We start from the raw sequence: 24,822 nt of genomic DNA on the forward strand, positions 1-24,822 counted from the left end.
ATCTTCAGTGCTGTGAGTGACCATCATCAGAAAACAAGCACATTTCCACAATTAAAAGTGAAATGATAGCAAATGGAGGCAATCTAATCAGCACTGGAAATGCACAAAGAAATGCTCTCAATGTGCCCCATCCCCACTCTGCAATAGGGCTGCAACCAGTAAAGAGAAAGCTTCATGCTTCTGATTTAATAGGTAGAGAAATAGGTACTATGATGTAGAAATCATGACTTTTGGATTTGCTGTTGCAGCCAGCAACTTTAGTACCTCTTCACAGGAAAAGTCCTTCTGTGTACAGCATTCTGGTACAGTCACAGGATCACAGACACTTACATGGCTGTTCTTGAATGTGAAAATTTTGAAACTTCGTATTGGCTTTCGGGCCCCTGTGACTAGGTAGAGAAGCTAAAAAGAATAATCCGTTTTTCAGCAGGTTCAATCAAGATGCTGGTTTGAATTTAAACTTAAGTCTAAATCAGGATAACAATGTAAAATGTCAGTCTGACTTCCTCTAAAAAGCAATTTGGAATAGTATAAGTCACTCTAGGTGAGATCCTAGCTTCACTGAGAGACAGTTTTCCATGTCACTTCAAAGCAGTCATGTTTTCATTCCTTATATGCTTCACGTATTTTGTTCAGAGGAGGAGTATGCCTTTAAAGTTTTAAAAATGCGCTTCATTTACTTAAATATCAAGCATCAAGATGCTAGAAGTATACCAATTCCTCACTCATAAACGGGGAAGAAAACCTTTGGAATGTCACTTTAAAGAGAATAAACAGACTTCATATTAAAGAGTCATATTTGGCAACAACAAATTACAGCATGCCTTCTCATTCCTCTTTTTTCTCTCGTAACTATTATTTATTGCCATTACTGGGATGTGTTCTATAATTGGATTCTGGCACAGATCAATGGAAAGAGAAAAATCTTTCCAATCTGATTCAAAATAGGATATACTTTGTAAAATACACATGTAAAGAGTAAAAGATTACCTCCTTGCTCCCCAGTAGTTATTCAAAACATTGAGACATTTTAGTCTAGGCTGATGTTAAGCCTGCAATTTCTGAGCTTGTTTTTATAAACTGTGTGATTTGGGGTTGGGTTAATTTTTTTCCTGTTTGTTGACTTGAACTAATTGATTTTGGCCAAGCAAGTGGCATGTTCCTTTCAAGAAACACACTTTGAACAAAACTTTCTTCTAATCAAAGAGTCAGATGTAAAATGAATGTGCTGTTTTACAGCCAGAGTTAACAGATGAAAATCAGTTGATGGCTAATTAGGCATGAAACAGTGATTCTGCTTCAGTGACTGTTCAGAAAGTACACTGAAACTATTAAGAAAGAAAATGAGAAAAGCATAAGAAAAAAAGCATAGTAGCATAACACAATAACAAACAAAAATAAATAAAAATAGCATAACGAAAACCTAAAGCTTCACCTTCTGTTTTGAATATGGTCTTTCAGAGTTGAAGGACTTTTTCAACCAATTGATTCCAACATAACTGGCGAAGCTGAGAAATACCAGCACATTCAGATATTCTTTATCAAAGTAGTCACTGATTGGACTTCAGGCTAATCAGGATGTTAGATAACCTGTTCACAGCAGGGAAGTTGGAATTAGATGATCTTTAAGGTCTCTTCTGACCTAAGCCATTCTATGATTCTATGATTATGGAATAAGGAAGAAAAGTATGAGGAAAAGTCAAACTGCTTAGAATAGAAACCTGGAAATTTTCATTTAAAGCATCAGATGGTTTCAGTGTTTTTCCCTTTATATAAAGCTTAAGTTATAGCAACTGCCAGCACAGGTTCATTAATATTATCAGTCACCTAATGGATCAGAAGCATAAATCTGTAGTTTTGATGTGAAGATCATTTATAACTTTTCTGAGCTTTGTAGCTGTCTTGTAGCAACCGATGCCTACTTTGCAAGAAACTCGGCTTTTGAAGAATACTCCACCCCTCAGCTGTTTGTTGCTACCAACTTTTCCCTTCAAAAGAGGCCTACGCAAGCATCCCTGTGTTTGCTTCAGGACAACTCAGCTGCCCTAGTTTAATATGCAGACACAGGCTCCTAACAGAGTTTTAGAGAGGGGACGTGTTCTACTTCTGACTGTGGACAAGCAATGGATGGGCAGCAGCATCTTAAATATGGACAACTAAATTCAGAAGATGTCTGTTTAGAGTCTATTTGAACTAAGAGGGAAGTGCCATTTTACTTCAAAGTAATCAGAGAGCAGATTCTGTGTTCCAGTTCCTCCAAACGAGAGCCTAAAAGAATACCACAAAATTCCAGAAATGTTCCAGTTTCTGTGCGTGGATTTTTTTTTCTAGTGCCAGACATTTTTAGTTTTATTTTAAAAGCTCAGTACCAGATTGTTTTTATTAAATGGTTGCAAACATTTGTCAACCATTTTAGTAGGAAAAAAGCCTAAAGTCGTTACTGAAAAAAGCCACAGCACTGCCACTGAGAATTTCATATGCCTCTACAGTAATGTTACATACAAAAGAGTATATTTTTAAAAATATTGATAGTTTAAATTCCTCTGTGTGTTTGTAATTGTGTTTGCAATTGTTCCAGGCCTGCTTTTCATTAAAGAATGTTGTGATTTCTTTAAGAAATACAAGTCTCCCTCTAGGCCTATGTGTTTTCATGTAAGTGATTTGACAGTGGTTAAATAAGAGACCAAAAAGTGGTGTGCTCTATCAGAAGTCAAAAACTTGTTAGTTAATATCACTTCATATTCAGTATCCTAAATGTAAACGGTTGTCTCTGAAAGTATTACTCATTCACCTTCCTGACCACTTGAGATGCTTTGTCAAGTACTGTGGCAGCTGGCAGAACCACGAGGTGACGATGGAGAGTAAGATGTACAGTCTAATACAAGAAAATAGTCTGAATCTGAGTCTCAACACTTCGATATAACTTGCCAAACATATCTGTTCAAACTAGCATTTCTTAATACACCAAGTCATACCAACCCTTCAAGGCAAAAGGAACTAAAATATCAGCTCCTATTCACCTTTAAAAAGAACCCTAAAACTTTGTTTCATGTTAAGACACCTCATTAAGGGTGGGTACTCAGCTCTACAGACAGTATTATAATAAGAGTAATGATTAATTAATTTTTTTTTTAAACAAAACAATTGAAAATTTGAACCCTTCAGAAAATTGCAGAGACTAGGTTTGTGACTATCTGGAGGCAACAATTATTGTTACTATCTCTAGAGAGTGCTCGGCCCAGACATGTCTATTAATACCAGACTTATTAGGTCTTGACAGTTTATAGGACATCTGTTTGTTCCCTTTCCCTTTAGTCTCGCCAAATGCTAGCAGCTAAAATCATAAAGACTTTTTTCCTACTTTTTCATAACTTGAAAGACTTTTTAGCATATATGAATTTTGACAATAAACAAAATCTTCTAGTGTTCTGTATCTGATATATATGTACAGGCATGTGTATTCTAAGAACTGGAAAGGTGAGTAAATTTCTTTAAACTGAGACAGTAAATTTCTTTAATCTGAAGGTGCAGTTAGAGGAGCTAATAAACATCCAATAACTTGACCTAAAAAAGGTTGCAGAGACTAGAATATCTCAGTAGCAGTTCTTCAAAACCAACCCTCCACAGTTAAATATACTGCAAAATTAAAACAAAACAAAACAAAAGAACCTATTAAATTTCAGGGGAAAAAAAATTTTTGGAATGGCCTTCCCAATTTTTCCACTTTCTAACACTAATTGAAGAGAGAAAATCAGAACACAGATCCTGATCCAAATAAAGCTCAGCCAATGGAATAAAGTAGTTTCCAAGTTAAACTGGAAGTAGTCTTTTAGTCCATCTTATGTTTTGCCAAACCACTACAGTATTCTAAATCTAAATCTAAATTAAAAAAAAAAAAATTCTCAGGTTGTTACTGCTCTTGTAAAGCTTTTACTGTTCTTGGCCATTATTTCAAAAGTAATAGTACAGATGAGATTTGAATTGCACCAGCTGAAAAAATAGGAGATAGCTACTTGCATCTTATAAATCAACCACGCTTGCTGATGCTTTCATTCAGATATTTTTCTGTGAATACGTGTCAAATAGCTAAACTATTTTACAGCAAGAATCCAGCCTTGTCCATTTGTTTGATCTTCACTTGACTATATAATTTAGATATTTAAAACAACCTTATATTTGATTATAAATTTCACATGAACAATATAATTTTGTGCAAATGTTCACATTACTTGCAATTATTAAACCGAAAAAAAATATATATATACTTGAAGAGATGCTCATTCACAGAGTCAATAAGTAAGTGTTTGACTACAGTTTAAGGCCTGTTTGGACACAGATTACTTCAAATGTTTTCATTCCCTGGGAACTCATTTCCAAGAAAAAAAAACAATTCAGAATACAGCTTATTTCAAAATCTAAATTTGATTTTCAACTAGCTTCCAAAAGTTATTGAAAATGTACCATCAAAATTATTAAAGCCACTAGTTAATTAATACCTATAAATAATCAGGATGTACAGGAAAATGTTGTAAAAATGGCAGAATCAAAAATCTGAAGAAGTATGAATAGTTTTGTAGAAAATTGCGGCAATTGTCCAGTTGTAGATATATTTTGAGATACAGGTACATAATGGCATGGTTCCCTACAAAGTATATTAATATGAGTCTGAAATAATTATATCATTTATGATCACTCTCTGATGATACAAATAGTTGTATTACAGCTCCATCAAGAAATTTACACTCATTGATGCCAGCTGAGAATCAGGTCCAACAGTATTATAATAGAGTCCCACAAGATATCTTTGATTTCAGTGGGTCTGAAGTAAATACATAATATTTGATCACAATAGTGACATATATGTTTTCAATAAATGTTTAATGAGGATTTGCATGTTTTTCAGCATATTCATAATATTCTGTTCTAAATAACTACAAACCTTTCCTGTGATAAATGAGAACCTCACATTTTCACTGTCTTAGATCTGACCTAGTTAAGATTTAGCATTATATTTGCTTATGGATTAGAACATACTAATTTGATGTTCTTAAGGAACTGAAAAACGTCTTTTCCAGACATTCTTCCTTAAGAAAGCACAATGCAAATTATAAATTCACTGGTTCAAAGAATACATAAGAATATATTTGCATATATTTATTGTTGGAATTTTTTAACCTACTTGAACAGCACATTAAATCAACAAGAACTGATGAAAGTTTGTGACTAGGAAAAGTAGCAGCTGAACATTTAAAAAATAGGTTAGTTCTTGTTACTCACAATACGTTATTTTATTTAATTATTAGCAATGGTAATACAGAATATTTTGGCTATATTCACAAGAATTACCAGAGAAAGTTATTACTTATCCTGTTGTGCCCAGGAATTGCATAGCCTCGAACTTTTATTTTTTTGATCTATACAAATGGAATAGTCTTGTGTTACAGCTTGATACAAATAGTAAATGCTGTAGTTGTTTTTCTGTACATAATTTATGTTCTTATTAGACTGGATAGTACCAGAACAGCGGCTTGACACATAGAGAGCAGTTCAGTTGCATATTACGAGGGCTGCTCTGAAAGTAATGCCTCCTATTTTATTATATAGTCCTACAACATCAGGGGCAGATGGTGGTGGTAGAAGTTGAACCTTCCCACCAATATTCCATTACATTTTTTTTTGCTGTGCAACAGATGGCAGCAGAGGGGCAGCCTGATAAAAAGGCATCTAACATAGAAGTGTGTATGAAGCAAAGGTGTGTCACTGAATTCCTTCATGCTGAAAAAAATTGCACACACTGACATTTATCAATGCTTGCTGAACATTTATGGAGACCAAAAAACACATGTTAGCACTGTGAGGTGGTGGTGGCTGGTGCATTTCAGCAGTGGTGACAGCAACAGTAGGTCACTTCTGCTGGTGTAGATTTTTTTCGAGCGTGGCATGCAGGCTCTTGTTCATCTCTGGCGGAAATGCATAGCTAATGGTGTTGACTATGTTGAAAAATAGTATTTTGTAACTGAGAATTTACTCTCTCAGATACTGCTATTGTTCTCTTCGTATCTGTTGTAGTCTCCATAGAAATAAATATGTCATCATTTTCAGAGAGAGAAATTTCATTAGAAAATTGGTTGCTGTCACCAGTGAAAAAAACAAGCTATCTGTCCAAAGAGATCGTAACTGAGTTAGATCTTTTGTCTAGGATACTTGGACTAGGACACTGGAGTTCACTCCTTGTTTTCATTCCAGCATACCTTCTTTCTGGCAGCATCAAGGGCCAGCCATTCCTACAGGGCTGGGGAGTCAGCACCTGAGGGGGATACCACAGTGGGGCCTTGCCATCCAGAGGCTTGACATTTTCTCAATTTGTTTGTCTGTAATTCCTTATCATGCCAAACTACAGCACTATAAGATTAAGGGTAAACTAGGAAATGTTTAATGTATGAAAAAATAATGTACACTACCAACTGTGTGAGAAACTACAGCAGATCATCAACATTGGGTAGGACGAGAATCAGTACAAGAAGGATAGCAGATGAGTGCTGTTGTTAAGGTTTAATGTCTAAAGAGTATACTTGGAAGATAAATCCTTAGAAAGAATATAGCGAAAGAGATAAGGCTCTCTACAAGCTGCGATGGAAGAGAAATGGAATGAGCTAAGGTTAGTTTTCTCCCAACCCTCCAGCGGAGGGCCACAAAGATGATAAAGGGCCTGGAGCATCTCCCGTATGAGGAATGACTGAGTAACCTGGGTCTGTTCGGCCTGGGGAAAAGAAGACTGAGGAAGGATCTGATTAATGTTAATAAATATCTAAAGGGGGTGAGAGGCAAATAGATGAGGCCAGGTTCTTCTCAGCGGTGTGCAGCAATAGGACAGTGGGCAATGGCTAAAACTTGAACACGCAAAGTTCCATACAAACATGCGGAAGAACTTATTTACGGTAAGGATGACGGAGCACTGGAACAGGTTGCTCAGAGAGGTTGTGTAGTCTTCTCCCATGGAGATAGCCAAGACCCATCTGGATGCCTGCCTGTGCAACCTATTGCAGGGTGCTGCTTAAGCAGCAGGGTTGCACGCGATGATCTCTTGAGGTCCCTTCCAACACCTGCAATTCTGTGATTCTGTAATTCTGTGTTAAAGTAACCACTGCACATTGAATAATTTAAGAGGAGTAATTTGCTATATCAAAATAAATGAACACATTGCTTATTTTAACTAAGTTTTAGTTAGGATAATAAAAAAATTAGATGACTTGGAAACATTAGAAATAAGTGAGATGAGTCAGGCTTTTCCACAAGAAACAGCTTCACTGCAGAGTGGTCAATAGAAATAACTCTAATCTTATTTAGATTAAGATAAAATGGCATTCTAATATCTCACTATCTCCTCTAGATAATTTTATAAGTGATTAATATAATAAAAGAAGGATCTGGCAGTAGAATAGCATTCCTCTATCACAGAATGTGTGTTCTGCACAGGCTCCCATCTGCTAATGTGGTTTGGAACTTGCTTATGTGAAATAAAGCTGCAAAAAAAATCTAATCTAACATATTCTCTTAACCTTAGCATTCTTTAAAACAAACTTTGCTTTATCTTTATATTTACTCCTAATTTTTCTTTTTCAGTAGTGATACTCACTACTATCAGTAGTGATAGTCACTCATTGCACAGTTTCACTCACTGCAAAACTATAGAACAGGCATCTTGTATGACATTGTATTTCACATTTCTTTATTCATTTTTACCGCATATTTAGGATTTCATGTAAAATTCTCTTATCTATTATCATTAAAGACTAGTCTCTTTGAGCAGGTTCCTTGAACTCCCTTAGCTTGTAGCTAATTTCAGGGTCTTAGCACAACGACATTCCTCTTACTGCTTATATATTCTATTCATAGACCTTTCCACTTCAGGATAGCATTGCCTATACTTGAGAACATTAATAAAATCATCTTTAGTGAGTAGTGTAAGGTAAAGGTGGAAGTACTTTAATCACTGGTCTTAAGGCAATTTCTCTCAACCTCTAATAAGGAGAAATGGATCTCATGAATCAGTGGATGAATCATGAATCAGTTTGAGTCTAAATAGCACAAGATCTATTAATCTGTCAGAGTTTCTAGACACATGGACACCTTTGACCATGGATCTTTCACTAGGGACTGAGAGAACAGTTTGGAAAAATTTTGCGATTCTGCTATTCTGACTCTTCACTAGTTACTAGTCAAAAGAGGCAGGGAGGCTGGGAGGCAGGGGGGCAAATGATTCCCCACTACAGATGGATCTTGAAAAATCTCTTTCAATAAAGCAAGCAATTATATTAATTTCAAAAATTATTTTTCGTATTTAATAATTTGAGTTTTCCACATATGCATGAAATTTAAATAGATATTATAGATTATGACTAGGAAGAACAAGATGGAGGACTTAGATTTAAGAAACACTGACATGAGTTAACAATATTTTTTTTCTACTTCTACCACAGCTTTTGGTTTAAACTTCCAAATGCAGAAACATTTAAGCGGTTCTCATACATATAACATTCCAATATTATAATAAACTGGTATTAAAGGAACGCTCACTATGATTCACTTCGTGTTATGAATTCATATTAGAAATCAAGTGGAAGAAAGCAAAATAATTAGATATTTACATACCTTGCCATAAATAACTCTTTTGAATTTCTGGAAATGCTACAAATTAAAAACATGGCAACATGAAATGTTAAGAAGATGCCAATGGTAGACCAATATCTATTTTCTATTTTGGCCTTTTGAGTCTTATGAATGTGATTTAGGACTTCATGAACTGATGAACATATGTTTGTATCACATTGTAATTCAGAGGAGATGCACATTGTAATTCAGAGTCCAAACTAGCTCATCCAAATGTAGCTGAGGATCCTCTTGTATTTTCTCTCATATATAGTTGTATAAAAGTCACTGCAGGTACTGCTAATAACCTTGTAACAAAGAATTCCTTTCTAATTTCTGAGTTCTTCAGAAAAACTAACAGCTTTCAAAAATGTTGAGTCTTTGAGAAGAATGACTCTAGCTGCAAAATCCTTAAAATTAAGTAAAGTGAGTTTCTGTGTCGTAAGACTAGTATTTTACCCTTTCTCTGAATCTTTGCAGTTATGCAAGACAAGCTAAGTAGTTTGTTGAAGACAGAAAGCTGAGGTAAAAGGAAGCACTTTCATTGCACTGATTCTGAAATACTGAGTCAAGAGCTCTTCCATAAAAGAACACATGTACAGAGCAGTTCTAGAACAGCAGTGAAAGCTTCTCTTGTACATAAAAATATACTGGTAAACTGTATTTATAGTCACATTTCTTGGTAGATGAGGTCAACTGCATTTGAAAATGCAGTTTACAAATAGTTCATATATGATCAATTACTTTTTCACAACACTTCCTGAAAAAACAACAACAACAACAACAAAAAACCTATCAGGAATGATTAAATACAACTTCTGAGTTTAAGACAGAAATTCAATCCAGTTTTAGGCACCTGACAAAATTAAAGACAGAACAAATGCCCAATTAATTAATAGTCAAAAAATCCAAACAAGTAAACAAACAAAAACCAAAACAAAGAACACAGAATTGCTACGAGCAATTCAGTAATTTCTAATAATTAATACTACTTATGTGGGCTGGCAATAGCAGAAGAAATCAAAATGGCAATAAATAGCTCTCTTTCTTTTGTGTTTTAAAATTTAACAGCATCAGCAGATCTGTTTATTCCATTTAATAGAAAATATAGTTAAGCATGTCAGTGTATGAACATATGATATAAACCTTCCAAATAAATGGAATTATTAATTGAAAGGAAAATGTGTTTTTGAATGAGATCAGATATCTGAATTTCATTGTGTTGATCAAGCAATATTAGCTGTTTGGACAATAAAACTCAAATGGCTGTAGGAAGGGATCAGGGTATTAAGAATGCCTAGAGAACATACAAGAGACTCAATAGTTGCATTAGAAAAGCACTCCATAATATGTGCATGAACTTTAAGTACAGCCTTTCTAGCACTTCAAGAGCTTTTCCAACACATTATCATACAGATGATTCTTGACAAAGCACATCATTAATACTAAGCATCTCTGACCAAACTGTAAAGAATTTTTAAATAACTTTTACTAATATCATATGGACAATTTAGTGGCTTGACAGCATTTATTCAGCTTCAAGGCAACATGAGATTTTGAATTAAACTTTTATACCTGATTTGCAAGCAGTTGGCTTCTTGTGACTCTCATCCTGACCACTTACATTCCTTCAAAGATCTTGCATTTTGACACATTTAATAGAGATGACTTTCCAGAAGAAATGAAGCATTGCTGTTCTAGTTCATCCAGACACCCAGATTTTGTGGGATTTTCAGTTCAAGCTTTATCAGGTGATTTAAGAGAATGTCTACAGAAACATTCTTTTAACTACGCAGTACTCATGAAGTTTTAAACAACTTCTTACATGATTTACTACCAGATATCTAAACTCTGCAGGCCACTAGGCATCACATTTTCTATTGTTCTTTTCAGTTTGTTCTGATTCCTTTAGGACCATGCATTTTTATATTATATTTAGGAAGACTGCCTCAAAAGAAGAAAATTATTTCTGTGCTAAAGCCAGATGGAAACTTGCCACAAAATTAGGATCTTGAAATGATTCAGCAAGGGATTCAACATTTCTTAAACTTGTTAGCGTGAAGGGAACTTGAAACTGTTTCAGTTTAAAGCTGCACTCTCTGAAAAACCTTTTTTTTTCCTCATAATGAGAGAAGACTGTTAACTACAAGAGAATTTCCCAATTTTCTGCATAAGATTTTTGTACTGCAACTTTGTCAGAAGAGCAGTATTGGGAAATACTCAAATGCCAGAAAATCCTACAATTTTATTATCTTTGTAAATGTGGTTTTGTTCTTGAAAAATAAAAGGTATTAACAAGGTGTGCCCTGGATGGACCACAGAAAATTTCACCCAAGAGCACTTTACAGATTCAGAGTTTTTGAAACTCTTGCGCATCCAGTTTTACTGATTGGCTTGCAAATATAATCCTGACCAAGTCAGGGAAAAATGCAAACAAAAGCTGTGCATTTAATCGTATTTTTTTTCCCCAGTCTGGTTGTGGGTCCTAAGTCATCTAATTCAATCAGACACACAACCTTTGCGTGAACCCAATGTGCTATTACGAGGCAGCTACAGGAATGGATGGATTTCCAAAGGCTGTTGCTTAAACGAGTCCGGTCAAGTAGTTTACCTCCATTTCAGAGAGGAAACAGTTAAAGAGCTCTCAGTGTTCCCCTGTGCCCGGGAGGCAGCCTTTGTGTTTAACGTTGGCAGGGGCTCGGTTCGGGCCGCAGGCTTGTTTTAATTGGGGGAGGGGGCAGACCGGAGAGGACGCTCAGCCTTCTCCTTCAGTCTGTCTTCCCGTCACTGATTCAGCGGAGGTGGAGATTTTCTATCCCACCCAGTCAGCGGCAGGCAGGAGGATCTGCCGAGACTATCCCAGGAAAAGCTCTCGGAGGAAATCGCAGCAGCCGCAGCATGCGCGCGGAGCCGGCGCCGGCCGCACGGCAGGGCTGAGCGCGCTGCGCCCGCCGCAGGAGCCTCGCGCGGAGCCGGCCGCGGGGCGCAGCCCGCAGCACGCCAGGTAATGGCGGGGGCACGGTGCGGCTCGCGGGCGGGGGCGAGGATGGATCCCGCGATGATGATACGAGTGGAGGGAAAGCCTTTTGTGCTAGCGGGAGAACTGCGAGGCAGTCATCCCGGCAGTGCCGCGGTGGGAAACAGCCCTGAGAAACTCACTTTGTCGGCGCTGCTTCTTTCACAGCTTTCGTGCTCCGGTTTATTGGATCCTGTTTCCATCTCAGCCGCCTTTGGGGCGGATAAAGCGCTGTTCACATTTTAGCTCTTTTTTAATACTCGGAACGCTTTCACTTCCAATAGCACGCTCTCCTTGCGATTCACGGCGCGGGGAGCTTCGGGCTTGCTACTCCAGCAGGGGATGTCCCCAAGCCCAGACTTTGTAACTTAGCACAAGGACAGCACATGCACGTGGCCTGCAGGTCTGCCCCACCGCCTCACACCGTGCAGAAGAAGAATAGAGTACATTATTGCTAAAAGTTATTAAGGGTACTGATATGTTACCTACATGAGGCAGGTCGCGTGTTGCTATTATACGTTGTAATAATATAGACGCTTCAGATTTGTCAGGAATCCACAGGAAAATATCGTTTAAAATTATGATAAAAAAACACAATTTTCATTTTGCTTCTTCTGGGAAAGTTTCTTCTGAGAGAGGGAAGGGATGGTAACTGGCAGTTTTGTTCCTAGCTCCACATGCTGCCCGTGTGATTACCATGCTACCACCAAGTTCATATGGCATGTGTATATTAAGCTTTCACAGGAAAGCATCATTAAGTAAGGAGGATACTAATATAATGACTAAAGCAGAGTCTGAGGGAGCTGTAGTCACTGGAAATGATGTAAGTATAAATATTTGCCTGAAAAGGGTTGCAGTAAAAAAGTTGCCTGCTATTTCTGTTATGATTTGTAATCCAAAAGCAAAAGCACTTTCATGCTGCTAACTGTTGCTGACTGCCCTGCGATACCATTGTAACGGGCATTTAACAAAGAAGGATTTGCTGTTTAGCATACAAAACTTTACAAGCAAGTGCGCAGGTACTCACAGTTGTTCACCTGGCCGTCTCAGATACACCAAGACAGAAGACTCAATTTGGACCACTGGTCTGTGAGGCGTAGTGCTCTACATACCAGACAGAAATACCCATTCGTGTTGCATAACTCTATATAGCTACATGCGCACTTTTACAGATCACACAATAAATATTAATACTGTGGCTGCATCCAGAGCTCCTATCAGTTAGTTGTCTGCCACATTCTTTCTGTTGTAAATTGTTTTTTTGTTATAAAATGAATCAAAAGCCCCATAGGGAATGAAATTAGGATTAATTTATTTAAGGGATCCTCCCAGATCCTTCATGTGAGTCTCTAGAAATCAGAAAGTTATAAATACTTTACTTTCTACTCTTCTTTCGGCAACACTGTAGCATTTTGTCTTGTTTTGCAGACACGGGCCATGTAAAGAAACTTCATCCCAAATTAGACTGAGATTTCAAGGAAATGGATTTTAGAGTGTCTTCCTTGGCTTGAACCTCAGGGAGGTTTCTCAGAAGGTGCTATCTGCCCCCTGCAGCAGGAGCCAACAGCTCTGGAGACGCACACAAGCAGTTATATCAGGACAGAATACGCTATGATGCTTTCCTTCCTATCTGGAAATGTTGTGACATATCACTTAGAATACTAAACCAAGTATTTTTTTATCTTTGGAAGAGTGTAATGTTTTATAATTAACTTAACCCTGGATAAGGACTGCAACATGAGGTGCAATGACATTATTCAGGAACCAAAGACTTATCTTTATCTCAATAAATTGACACGTGGTTTTAAGGGCTTTTTTTTTCTGGTCAAATGTCCCGAGGCTATGAAAGTCTTCCTCCTAATATCTTTGGACTTTGGATCCAGTCCAAAATTTTATTTGAAATATATATATTTTCAGTCTTCATCTGAAATCTGGGTAATTACAAAGTCAGAAAAAATAATATAAAGCCTCATTGTTGCAATATATTTAAAAAACTCAAAAAAATAACAAATACAGTGCTTATAATTATTAATGCAGAATTGGTGCCTTATTTTTTAATAGAAAAAATAATATCCTTTCATTTATGTTAGAATATCATACAACAGTCTCCAAGGCCTCCCTTTGCTGGTATACTTTTCTTGCAAGACTATATTTTAAAACAGAGCTTCACGCACCATATTTTGTCCTCTCATATACAAATTCTCTCTCCAACTAAAAGGATTCTGCAGGGTCTCATTTGTCTTTGTCTTGTTAGAGAATTAATGAATGGGGCAACCTAGATTTCAGAGTAGCATGATGATGATGATGAGCAAGTGTTTATATGCATGTGCTACAGAAAGCACACAAATACCCTTCTTCCTAAGAGAGAAAGAGGATGTGTTTTCCTACTTGGTGTATTGATGTTGTGTTTCTTTTTATTTATTTATTATTGTTTTTCTCTGCAGGTGAAAAAGCGATAAGTATTTCACTGAGGTACTGAAGAAAAACCTGTCTCGCTGACTTTGCTCATTTGGGACTTCGTGATGGAAGCCTTGTGTTTAAGAGTTTCTTTGCTGCTGCTCCTTTTGGGATTTGTCCTCAGTGACAGCTCTGACAAATACACTACCAACCGGAGTGATGAGGAAAACCAAGTTCCCACTTTCTCAGGGACTGAAGCCAGCTTACTCTCCACCTCTAGACAGCCCCTGGTATCCAACCAAACCGTCAAATGCTCCCAGCAGACTAAGATTGCTGAAACTTTTAAATACATTAACACAGTGGTATCTTGTGCTATTTTCATCGTTGGAATGGTTGGGAATGCAACTCTGCTGAGGATCATTTACCAGAACAAGTGTATGAGGAATGGCCCGAATGCACTGATAGCCAGTCTGGCACTAGGAGACCTTATCTATATTGTCATTGATATTCCTATCATGGTGTATAAGGTAGGATGCAACAACAATACCTTTTAACTGCAGTTTCCTTACAAGTACTCTAGTTCTCTACGGTTACTTCTTTGTCTAAGTAGTGCTCCTTTGTCAACGAATAGTTCACTTAAGAAAAAACACAATGCATTTTTGTTCTACAACAGAGTTCTTGCTCTCAGGTCTAACTTCTTCTTTTAAAGATGTAGTTCATAGCTCTTAACTGAACCATGCTATATCAAGTAGCTTTTCATTTATTCTACTATAGCTAACAAAACAAATTGTGAGAGTAGACTTTATAAACTGTTCTCCTACTTTATGAACATACAGTATAAGGCTAGTTGCTATTTTTGGAATATCCTATCCTTGCTTTATGTTTTTACAGAAAATACTCTGTGATCAGCAAGATTCATTTTATGACTGTGGAGAGACACTATGTCACTTACACTGAGAATTAAGGTTTTAATTCAACACCCATAAAAAACATATTTCCAAAGTTATTCCAGGGCTAGTAAGGTTTAATCATATCACAGAACATTTTTGAAGAATCAAATTACATATGGTTTTCTCAAAGTATAAAAAGGGTCTTCAGCAATTCTGCCCCAGCTGTTCTGTGTCTTTTTTAACTTTGTTTTTCATTTTAATCAAAGACATAAATTAGTGCTTTTTCTAATGCAATATATGTTTACTAACATAACTTGCATGATTAGGAAAAACTTCTCCAAAAGAGTGGTCAGGCACAGGAACAGGCTGCCCAGGGAGGTGATTGAATCACTGTCCCTGGAAGTGTTCAAGAAACATGTAGATTTGGCATTAAGGAACAAGGTTTTGTGAGCAATATTGATGGTAGATGGACGGTTGGACTAGATGATCTTAGAGGTTTTTTCCAACCTTAACGATTCTATGATTCCAGGACAGGCTTGAATGAATGGAATGAAGTCCTCTTTGAATATATCTCACTGATATTAACTTGTTTTAGAAAGTCTTCAAATAATTTCATAAACTTATATCTGTATCCTTATGGATTATACAAATCCATAGCTGATGGGATATCAGAAAAAACTGAAGGCATTTCTGACAGTAAATATAACACTAAATAGCATAATGAAAAAGACCATTCCTCACATTTTGGCCCTTAAAGATTATAGAGACTTAACTTTTAGGGGCATAAATTTTAAACGAAGCAAATTAATGCATAAATTTAGAGTAAGTAGTGTTCTATGGTTTCAAATTGGATTTTTAAATAAAAACAACAACAGTGAACTGAATAAAGAAGTGTAGCCATTGACATAGTAATTTGACCTGCATTATAACACATGTCTGGATACAGCAAGATCGTAACAGCTTGAAATCATTAATCAATTAAAAAAATGCATATGGGCATACATTTCATTTGAATAGAGGCATATCATCTACAGTAACATGCACTACCTGATTCTGATCTTGCAGTAGTATAAATTACAGATAAATCTTTAAACTTTGCTTAGTATTAACATAGTATGAATGTGAAAATAGGAAAAAGACTGTTAATCATAATGAACATGATTTAATGGAAATGTTACTTTCCACTTTCCAATATCTCATCTGGAAAATTCAATATTCAATTTAATGAAAAGATAGCAGAAGAAAATATTTTATCGAGTTGATGATTAGCCTCTGCCTGATTTGAGATTTCCCTCTGCCTTCCATAGCTATGTGATACTTAATGAGACACGAGATTGGGCTTTTGCATATTTTCATTATCATTACTAAATTGGATTTATAACCCGGACTACATCTCCCATAATGCATTGCTGCCTTTATAGGCATTTGCTAGGGCACTGTCCATGCTACTTTGGAATGTTTGATAAGAAAACTCAAGGAAAATATGGCATGTTTTATTTTCCAAGCTAAGTTTGGGAAAGAATAGGTATTCTTACTACAAAATCTTTTCTAACCTTTAAGAGCCCTGCTGTACCTTCACACTGAAAGAGGACCGGACAGCTGGAATTAATTTTGCCTTTCATAATTGCCTTCTGATAGTCTTCTGAAAATTCTTAATGAGCTTAGTTAAAAGCAACAAACTATATATTTTAACTCCTTTTATTATTTTGAAATACATTTTTAGAGTTAATCTTCTGACACTCTTCATGTTCACTGGCCTCACTATAACTTGTATGATGAACTGTGGTTTTGAACATGACCATAGACTATACCAAAATATCTTTCTGGACTGCGGAGAAGTATTTGATAATTAAAGGCTGCAAACGAAACTGCTGACCCCTGACAACAGTGTATGTCAACTCTCATATGCTACAACTCAGAATTAAAATCATGATGACAAGCATAAATCTAGCTTTTAGTAGCTTTCTGAGTCCTTCAGCCTCCAAAATTATTTACTTAAAAATTATCAGCCACCTTGTTTTATAATGTTAGCTGCATGTGTTCTGAAACATGGATGAATTTGTAGCACTTATAGTGAGCATTATTACTTCTGCTAGGAAATTAAGGTATTATTTACAGGACACTTTTCAAATTACCCATTCAATAATATGTCTACTTACATTAAAAGTTAATTTTAAATTCATTAGATGTCGTTCCTGTTTGTATCTCAAGAGATCCTAAAATCTGTGGCACCATTTATTTCCCCTTGTTGAGTGACAATCTAAAGGATAGCTACTGAAAATATTATAACCATCTGAAGGTGGCAGTGACAGTCATTGAAGGAAAAAAAAACTTTTTCTTTTAAAGCTTAGATGTTAGAACTATTTTATATAATTAGTTCTAAACTTTATTTTAAACAATCTTTCAGCTGCAGAGTCAGCCTCTTGTTGAATCATAAATTTATATCCTATACAAATATACTATATAAATAAATGGTGTCATACACTTAAAACCTTATAAGTCTGATCTTCATTTTGAGGAGGATAAAATAGCTTTAAAATCAGAATCAGAGTAAAGCAAGCATTCATCTGCATGTTAAAATAACCAATTAAAATAACCAGTATTAAGATGGCCCCATTCTATAGTGCCAAAGCTTGTAATACAGCATAATTACAATGTAAAATCAGAAATAAGTATAGTTACTTTCCTGAAACGTAAGGTAGCTTTAATTATTCTGAAAAAACTTTCAGAAGAGAAGTAGTTAATTTTACTGATATTCAGATGTATTTTACAGATCTTTAGAAAGAAGCATTTGACAAGTTAAAGTAATTGAAAATTTAAGGTCCCAGGAGGAATGAATCCATGATTCTGTTACACATTTACACAATTAACAATAGTGTGACATTAGAAAAAGAAAAGGAAGAACAAAGAAAAAAAAACAAAGAAATTACATAACTGATGTCAGATACAGTCATGGTCATGGATTTTTGACATTTTTATCCTTTCTTTACTGTCTGGTAGACTCAAGAATTCCCACTTACTTTCTCCAATTACTGTAATTATACAGTGGATTCCCTTTAGCAATTTGTTAAATGGATTGAGATGTTAGTAATATTCACTAGCCTCCTTTGAAGATATTCTGAATATATTAAAGTCCCATCAGGCTTAATTACCTCTAGTATATTCACTTATATGATCAAATCAATATTAAAAATGGTAACAAATGAGTTTTACTAGAAGGATGTCAATTATAAATCCAGCCTTAATTGAGTGAACCACTAATTCTAACACAATTTCATTTTCAATCACACTTATAGCACCTGAACCCATATAGTTTCCTCTTAATGCAAAACATACAAATCTCAGATATTCACAATATTAAACCATGAAGCCTCCAAATCAGTAAGAATTACTTCTTTTCACTGAAAAGAAGACTGGGAATTATAATTTTAATGTTTTGTGGTGCTGTAGATGTAGGGCTAAGGCACTGAAGAAGTGAGAGGCTTCATACCTCCTTTTCTAGAATCAGGTGACATAGCATATTCCTGAAAGCTGCTGCGTCACCCATGTTACCCATCACTGCCACACACACTCTTGCAGAAAATGAGTTAACTTTGGACTTCTTGTATGACAGTTTATTTAGGGGACTACTTTCTATGAAGAAACTAGCCCGTTTTCTAAGGCTATATATAGACAGGAACAGCAGAACATTCATCCATAGCACCACTGTCATCTTGGTTGTACTAGAGCTTTGGAAAGCCCTTACAGTTGCTGCTATGCCTGGTTAAAGGTTAGCAGGAACAGCAGCAATAACAGCAGCTTCTCTCCACAGAAAAATCTCTTCTATTTCTGAAACAGACAGTTTCCTGAGCTTATGAAGGTAGAAACATTCTAGGTCCAGGTTCTCATCTTTGGAATGGCAAAGTTCAGCCTTAAAGATGTTCCTGAGAAGCCTTGAGCTTCCATTCCCCCCCCCCCCCAAAAAAAAAAAAAGCGTTTAAATGAATCCTATTTACTGAAAAAGAAACTACATGAGATTTATATTAATTTCATCACCTAAGGTCTTAACATACTTAACTCCTTAAATCATCATATTATAAAAAAGTAAATGAAAACAACAAACCACTTTTAAACCTGTTTCATTTTTACAAACTTTTCCTTAATTATTTTGCCAGTATAATGTAAAAGAAATCTACCCAGAAAAAAAAGCATGAGTGTCCACTGATCAAACAGCTCATCACAGTAGTGCTTTCTGTAACAAACCACGTTTTCTTACTGATGTTCATGTTTACTTTAGTTACAATGGCTTCTAAATCTGAGTGGTTCACCTAGAACATTATGAAGTTAAATGTAAAAGTTAGCTGTTGGTAAGCAGGCATTTTCAGCCATTTTCCATAAAAGAAGACTTAGCTGAGGCGTTTTCAGTCATGAACACTTTTCAACATCAGAGCAAATGCAGAAGCATTAGACTCATCTCTTCTAGATAACAAGTTATTTGGCTTATCTGATCACTTTCACTGACAGAATATTATACGCAAACAAGGCAGATAAACAAGCATAGCAGGAAGCATTTTGTATACTAATTGAGAAAGTGACATCCACAGTAGTTAAAGTTTTGTGCTAAAGTAGTGTAAGGACAAACCCACAGTACACATGACATCTAAATAGAAAAGAACCCCCCCTTTAAAAGCAAAATTTGTCCCATGTGCAGCATGTCTCTCTCAAATAAGTAAAAAAATCAGTAGGAAATTCTGAGGCCATATCATCTTAACTGCCTTTCAGCTTTTGCTATATATTTGTCAGTGATTCCAAAAAGCAGCTTACTGGTAGCCCAGTGTGACACAGAAATCAGTATTACTTGCTTAGAATATGACCTACAAATTGGGTATATGTTGTCTTCTGTAGTGACTGTACACAAAAGAAATCTAGAGGTAGCAAAGGAATTGATTGCTGCATCCTGAAGGCACAAATCACCCAAAACAGAAGAGGGAAGGAACAAGTAGAATAAGTAGACCAAGAACCTGTTCTCTTGAGCACAGCTGGAAGAATGATAAAAGCAGGGATTGCCCAGGGATTGAAAAAGGTTTTTTTTCAGCAAATTACTATGCACATAAGCACATCTTGCCATTCATTTTCCTGAAGAAGAGGAGCAGAGCTTAAGAAACAGCCTACTTAAAAATATGGGAAGTTAGCCATCACCACAAAACAACTAGAAAAAAGAACAAATTCTACTCCATAGGCAGCAAAAATACCACAGGGGAGATGTCTAGAGTTTTCTGGAATGCTTTGCTGCTAGTTAGATTTTTACAACAAATAGAACAATCTTAAAGAGAATGCAAAACGTAAGGTTTTCACCTGTTAACTGGGACAGAAAATTCTTCAAAATCAAGGCATTTTTTTTTCAGGATCTCTTCAAGCATAATCTGTTTTCTCTTGTGTAAAGTCTATACATTCCTTTCCCTAGATGCCTAAGTGAGAGAAAATTACTTTGCTCATTCTTACTCAGCTGAGTAAAGATGAGCAAAGGGGCACAACAAGCTGTAATAGGGCAACAGGGGAAAAAATGTCTTTGAAGTTACTTCTGCATCCCCACAAAACCTTTCTTCCTTCCAGAAGAAACAGTCCACCTTGTATCCCCCGAGAAACTGGAAAGAAGATAGCTGTTGGCTGTAACAAAATTAAAAATATATTTCCTGCAAAGAACAGCTGAAGAGTTGCAGTGTGCCTTCATGATTTTAGGTGTAAGCAAAATACTAATCGATACCAAAGTCAGCAGAAGCCTGAACTATTGAGTCACCTTGTTATTCTCAGTGTTTGTCTTGTGTCCTGCACTACCAAGGTGTGTCCTGTTTGCTGTTTTCCTCTACTTTTCCCTTACTCAACGCCCTTCCAAAGTTGAGGCCTTTCACTCCAGCAGTGGGAAGAGCAGGAGTACTTAGAGACAGGCAGTATTCTCTCTCCTTCACCCTTACAGCTCTCCTCACCTGCAAAGTGGTGGAGCAGGGCTGAGGCATGTATCCGGAATGTGCAAAAGTTTATGGGTCCTAAGGAAGAAATGGATGGGCATTGTCCTGCAGTGCAATTCTCTTTAGGGTACAGGGTTTGTAGGAAGAAGAAAGACTTGAAAGGATGAATTCTTGTGCTGTGAAGTTTCATAGAGACAGAAAGGGTCCTGGCTGAGTCACTAAATCAAAATATCACAACCAAAATACTACAAGCAGAGCACTTCTCTCTAATCAATGAATCTTACACATTGGAGACAGGAACACTTCAGTCAGAATTACCATCTTTTGTCACTTAATGCAGTTGAGTCAATATTCTCTTGGACACTTATTTGTTCAGTCAGATTCCACCTGAATTGCAGCTGAAACAGCAGGCACAATATTTGGCCCATGTCTTGAAAGAGACATATATAAGTGTAGATGACAATTGAAGACAGAGCTGCACTAGCACAACTCAACTTTTCCTACAGGAAACATGACAAAATCCCACGTGGTATGACTCATATTTCATTCTGTGCTATGTTGCAAGGAAAGGAAATCACTCAGGAATACACTGATTTTATAACTCCTACTCCACAGTTAGAAGATGATGGTGATTTATACGTATAACTAGAAGTTATGTAAACAACCAGAAATCTGCTGTTCTGGGCCCTGTATCTATCACTGCACAAGTTGAATAGAAGTTAGGGAATAAAAGAGATATTTGTATTTGTCCTGCTGAAGACAGAGCTGAAACTTGACTGCCAGAATTGCTCCATCAGAATCACTGAGCACCTACAGTTCATGAAATTCAGGAGAGTATCCAATACGGGGGCAAGAAGTTTTGGGGAAAGAGATCTTGTGTATCTGCACAGCAATGATGCCAAGCAGATATAGGAAGAACAGGAAGATTCTAGAGCACTAGGATGTAATTAGAGCAGGAAGAGGCAGGTCTAGTAAAGCCTTTGCTTTCATCCATGTGGCAGAGAGAGAGGATATTCTAAAACACAGTTGCTGAACCAAAGCAGGTTTTAAAGAGTCATTTCACATCCAGCAAGCAACCCAGCCCTTCTATTTTGGGCTGAGTTTCAGGGTCATCAACTGCCTTTAAACACACAGTATCAGCCTAGAATTAGACAAACACTGGATGCATATGAGCATGTACTGATAAATGCTCATGTGGTTAGATTGTAACATTCTCTCTTTTAGACTATATATAAATTGCCTGGGATGCACAGTGGGACTTTATCTGTGTTTTGTACATCATCTAGCATGCTAATGGGGGTTAGAAAATAGCAACAGCAGTAGAATAAAACCAACTGAGTGACATTTAAAAAATCACTGCAAAGGAATGTTCTCTGCACAGCTGTCTTGTTTGTTTCGAGCTGCAGCATTGGGGAAGAGAGGCCATATAAAGGAGCAGAAAAGAGGGGATACTCAAAGAGGCTGCAGTTTTCTGGTCACTTTACTGAGGGATTTTTTTAAGACCAGAGAACTTTGAAATTTTGGTTTCTGATTTCAGTGTAAAAAAGAGGCTGCTGACTATACTCTTTCTCGTACAGGAATTGTTCCACAGCTGAACCTTATGACATACTCTTAGGCTGCAAATACATAAGGGGAAAAGCGCATTTCCTTTGCCACAAGTCTTATTTTGAAATCTCTGAGATTTTCTGAGTGGAGTTGCAAAGGCTGAATCCATTTGACCAAGTCATGGAGAACTAAGATGTGAGTTACGATAATCAGCCTGATTCCTCCTATCCTTGTGGCTTTAGAGAAAACGTAATCTGCTAGAATTTTATCTCCATTTTTCTTGGATATTTAAAACACGCAAAAGCAGTGGAAGAGCAGAGGAAGTAGTCCCAGTACTTTACCTGTATCTGAGTAAATCAGGACTAATTCAATTACATTACTGGGCCCAATTTTTCTTTCAAAATGAATGTGCTATTCCCTCTGAAGTTTCTGCATTCTGCTGGAGTAGAAGAGAGGGCAATGGACTTGTGTTGGGCAAAATTAGAAAACAACTGACTAAAAATATCTACAGAAGAAAAAAGCTGGCACCTGATCCAAAGGGAAGTAATGAATGCATAGCTGATGTGGAGTAATAATGGAGGATACGCATGGAAATGATTGCAAAGTTAATCTTAAAAATCAAGCAACTTGATCCTGATCCTAGTGATTTTGATTAAAATCAACTTGAAAAGAATGTCTAATGATTTAGTACTGATGGTACTTCAATTACTGGAAAAGTGTAAGAAAAAAAGGAATAAAATACTTCTCATCTTAAAAAAGGAGAGCTTCCTGGGGTGCAGGGAAGATGTGTACATGCTGAAACTGTGATAAAGCTTCCCTGTGAGGAGTAATAACTAAGTGAACCTTTTTCAAGTACAACACTTTTCTTTTTGAAGATTATATTTGCTTTGTAGTACTAGTTTCACAGTCAGTACAAAGTGCTTGTTCATTTCTGTTGCTGAGTATACGCTACAGACAGTGCGCACAAACTGGGGGCTGTTTTTCTGTTGCCACTTAGAGTGTGATTTAAAACAATAAATCAGTTTTTGGGCTCTGTTTAACAATTGATAAAATTGATAAAAGCCTGCTTGTATCTCTTTCCTTGGCAGCTCCACTTACTTAGCTTTCATTCAGTGGTGCCTGAAAGCTACTGAGATTTTAACCAAAGCCAGATATCATATGATTACTAACTGTTGAGAAACTGAAGCTGAAACTCCATTTGACTACAACTGCTTGGAGAACGACCTTGGATTCAGTCTTTAACAGTTTTTCTGCAGCCCCTGACATAAACTAAAGACTCATGCAAGATTTTTGGGCAAAAAGCAAAAATATGCCCCGAAAACATTTGTTCTGTTGTTGCCAATCCATCCAGAAGACAATTCTGCCAGAGCTTTCAATGTAATTCACTCAGTCTATATAGCTAAAACCAAAAACCAACAGCTTGCAGGCATAATCTCATTACATTCATTACTGAAGGTACTGACAATAGTGAAATCTTCAATTCCACTGATCCACTAACTAGCCTCTGGTATAAGGAGGATTTGCTTTCATTAAATATGATTGTCCTAAACTGGAATACCCTTGCAAAGATGGTCCCATTCTGTCTGCAGTGGTACTGATATCAAATAAGATTCTCAGCTCTCCTTGAAGAAGGAGAGTTCTTAGTATGCAAGAAAAAAAATACTGATCTAAACCCTAGTCACCCATTCACGTCTTTCCAAATGGATGCCTTTCTGTTGCCACATCTATGATGCTAGTCCTTTACAACATAATACGGAACTAATTACATACGTACACTATTTTCTCCACACGTTGTTAAAAATCTGGCAGTGAATATTGATATGACTTACACAGCAGTTCGTTTACAATGACAATCTACTTGCATGCAAGCATGGGAACTTAGCTCTGAGGTATTTTATTATGAACTACGAATTATGCTTTGAATGCTTGGTTCTGGGACATGGTAATTGCAACCATTTATGACAGAGTTGAGTTCGGTTTTCACTATTAAATACTAGTGGATGAAGCACATCAACAAAAGATCTTTTAACAATACAAGTGTAGAAGGTCTACACTTAAGCTTAAATTTTCACCCTCCGTGCTTCTACAGCAGCAGTTACTTCCCAGACTCACTCAGTACTGAAGATATCTTTGAGGTACAAAAAACTCAAGATTACAATGATTATGTTTAAGACAAGAAAGAATTACACTTGTTACATACTTGCTAAGCTATTGTTCAAATATTCTGATTATTTTTTATCTTTTCTTTAGCTCCTGGCTCAGAAGTGGCCTTTTGGAGATTCTGAATTTGGGCAGTTTCTTTGTAAATTCCTTCCCTTTATACAGAAGGCATCAGTGGGAATCACAGTCCTTAACCTCTGTGCACTTAGTGTGGACAGGT

The 24,822-nt window shown here is 36.6% G+C and overlaps 1 protein-coding gene across 2 annotated transcripts in view; it reads left to right on the forward strand.

The window, feature by feature from the left end:
* EDNRA (endothelin receptor type A) overlaps positions 11,329-24,822 on the forward strand; it is a 30,437-nt gene continuing 16,943 nt past the window's right edge. The window contains exons 1-3 of one of the 2 annotated variants that reach the window (XM_021393865.1): positions 11,329-11,653; positions 14,110-14,589; positions 24,693-24,820. In XM_021393865.1, coding sequence (XP_021249540.1) covers positions 14,188-14,589; positions 24,693-24,820 — 530 coding nt within the window. In that variant the 5' untranslated portion in view covers positions 11,329-11,653; positions 14,110-14,187. Of the gene's footprint in view, positions 11,654-14,109; positions 14,590-24,692; positions 24,821-24,822 lie in introns of those variants that run through there. The other variant, XM_021393866.1, reaches the window with a different exon arrangement.

This window comes from Numida meleagris, chromosome 4, assembly GCF_002078875.1.
Source record: "Numida meleagris isolate 19003 breed g44 Domestic line chromosome 4, NumMel1.0, whole genome shotgun sequence".
In the NCBI taxonomy this organism is placed as follows: domain Eukaryota; kingdom Metazoa; phylum Chordata; class Aves; order Galliformes; family Numididae; genus Numida; species Numida meleagris.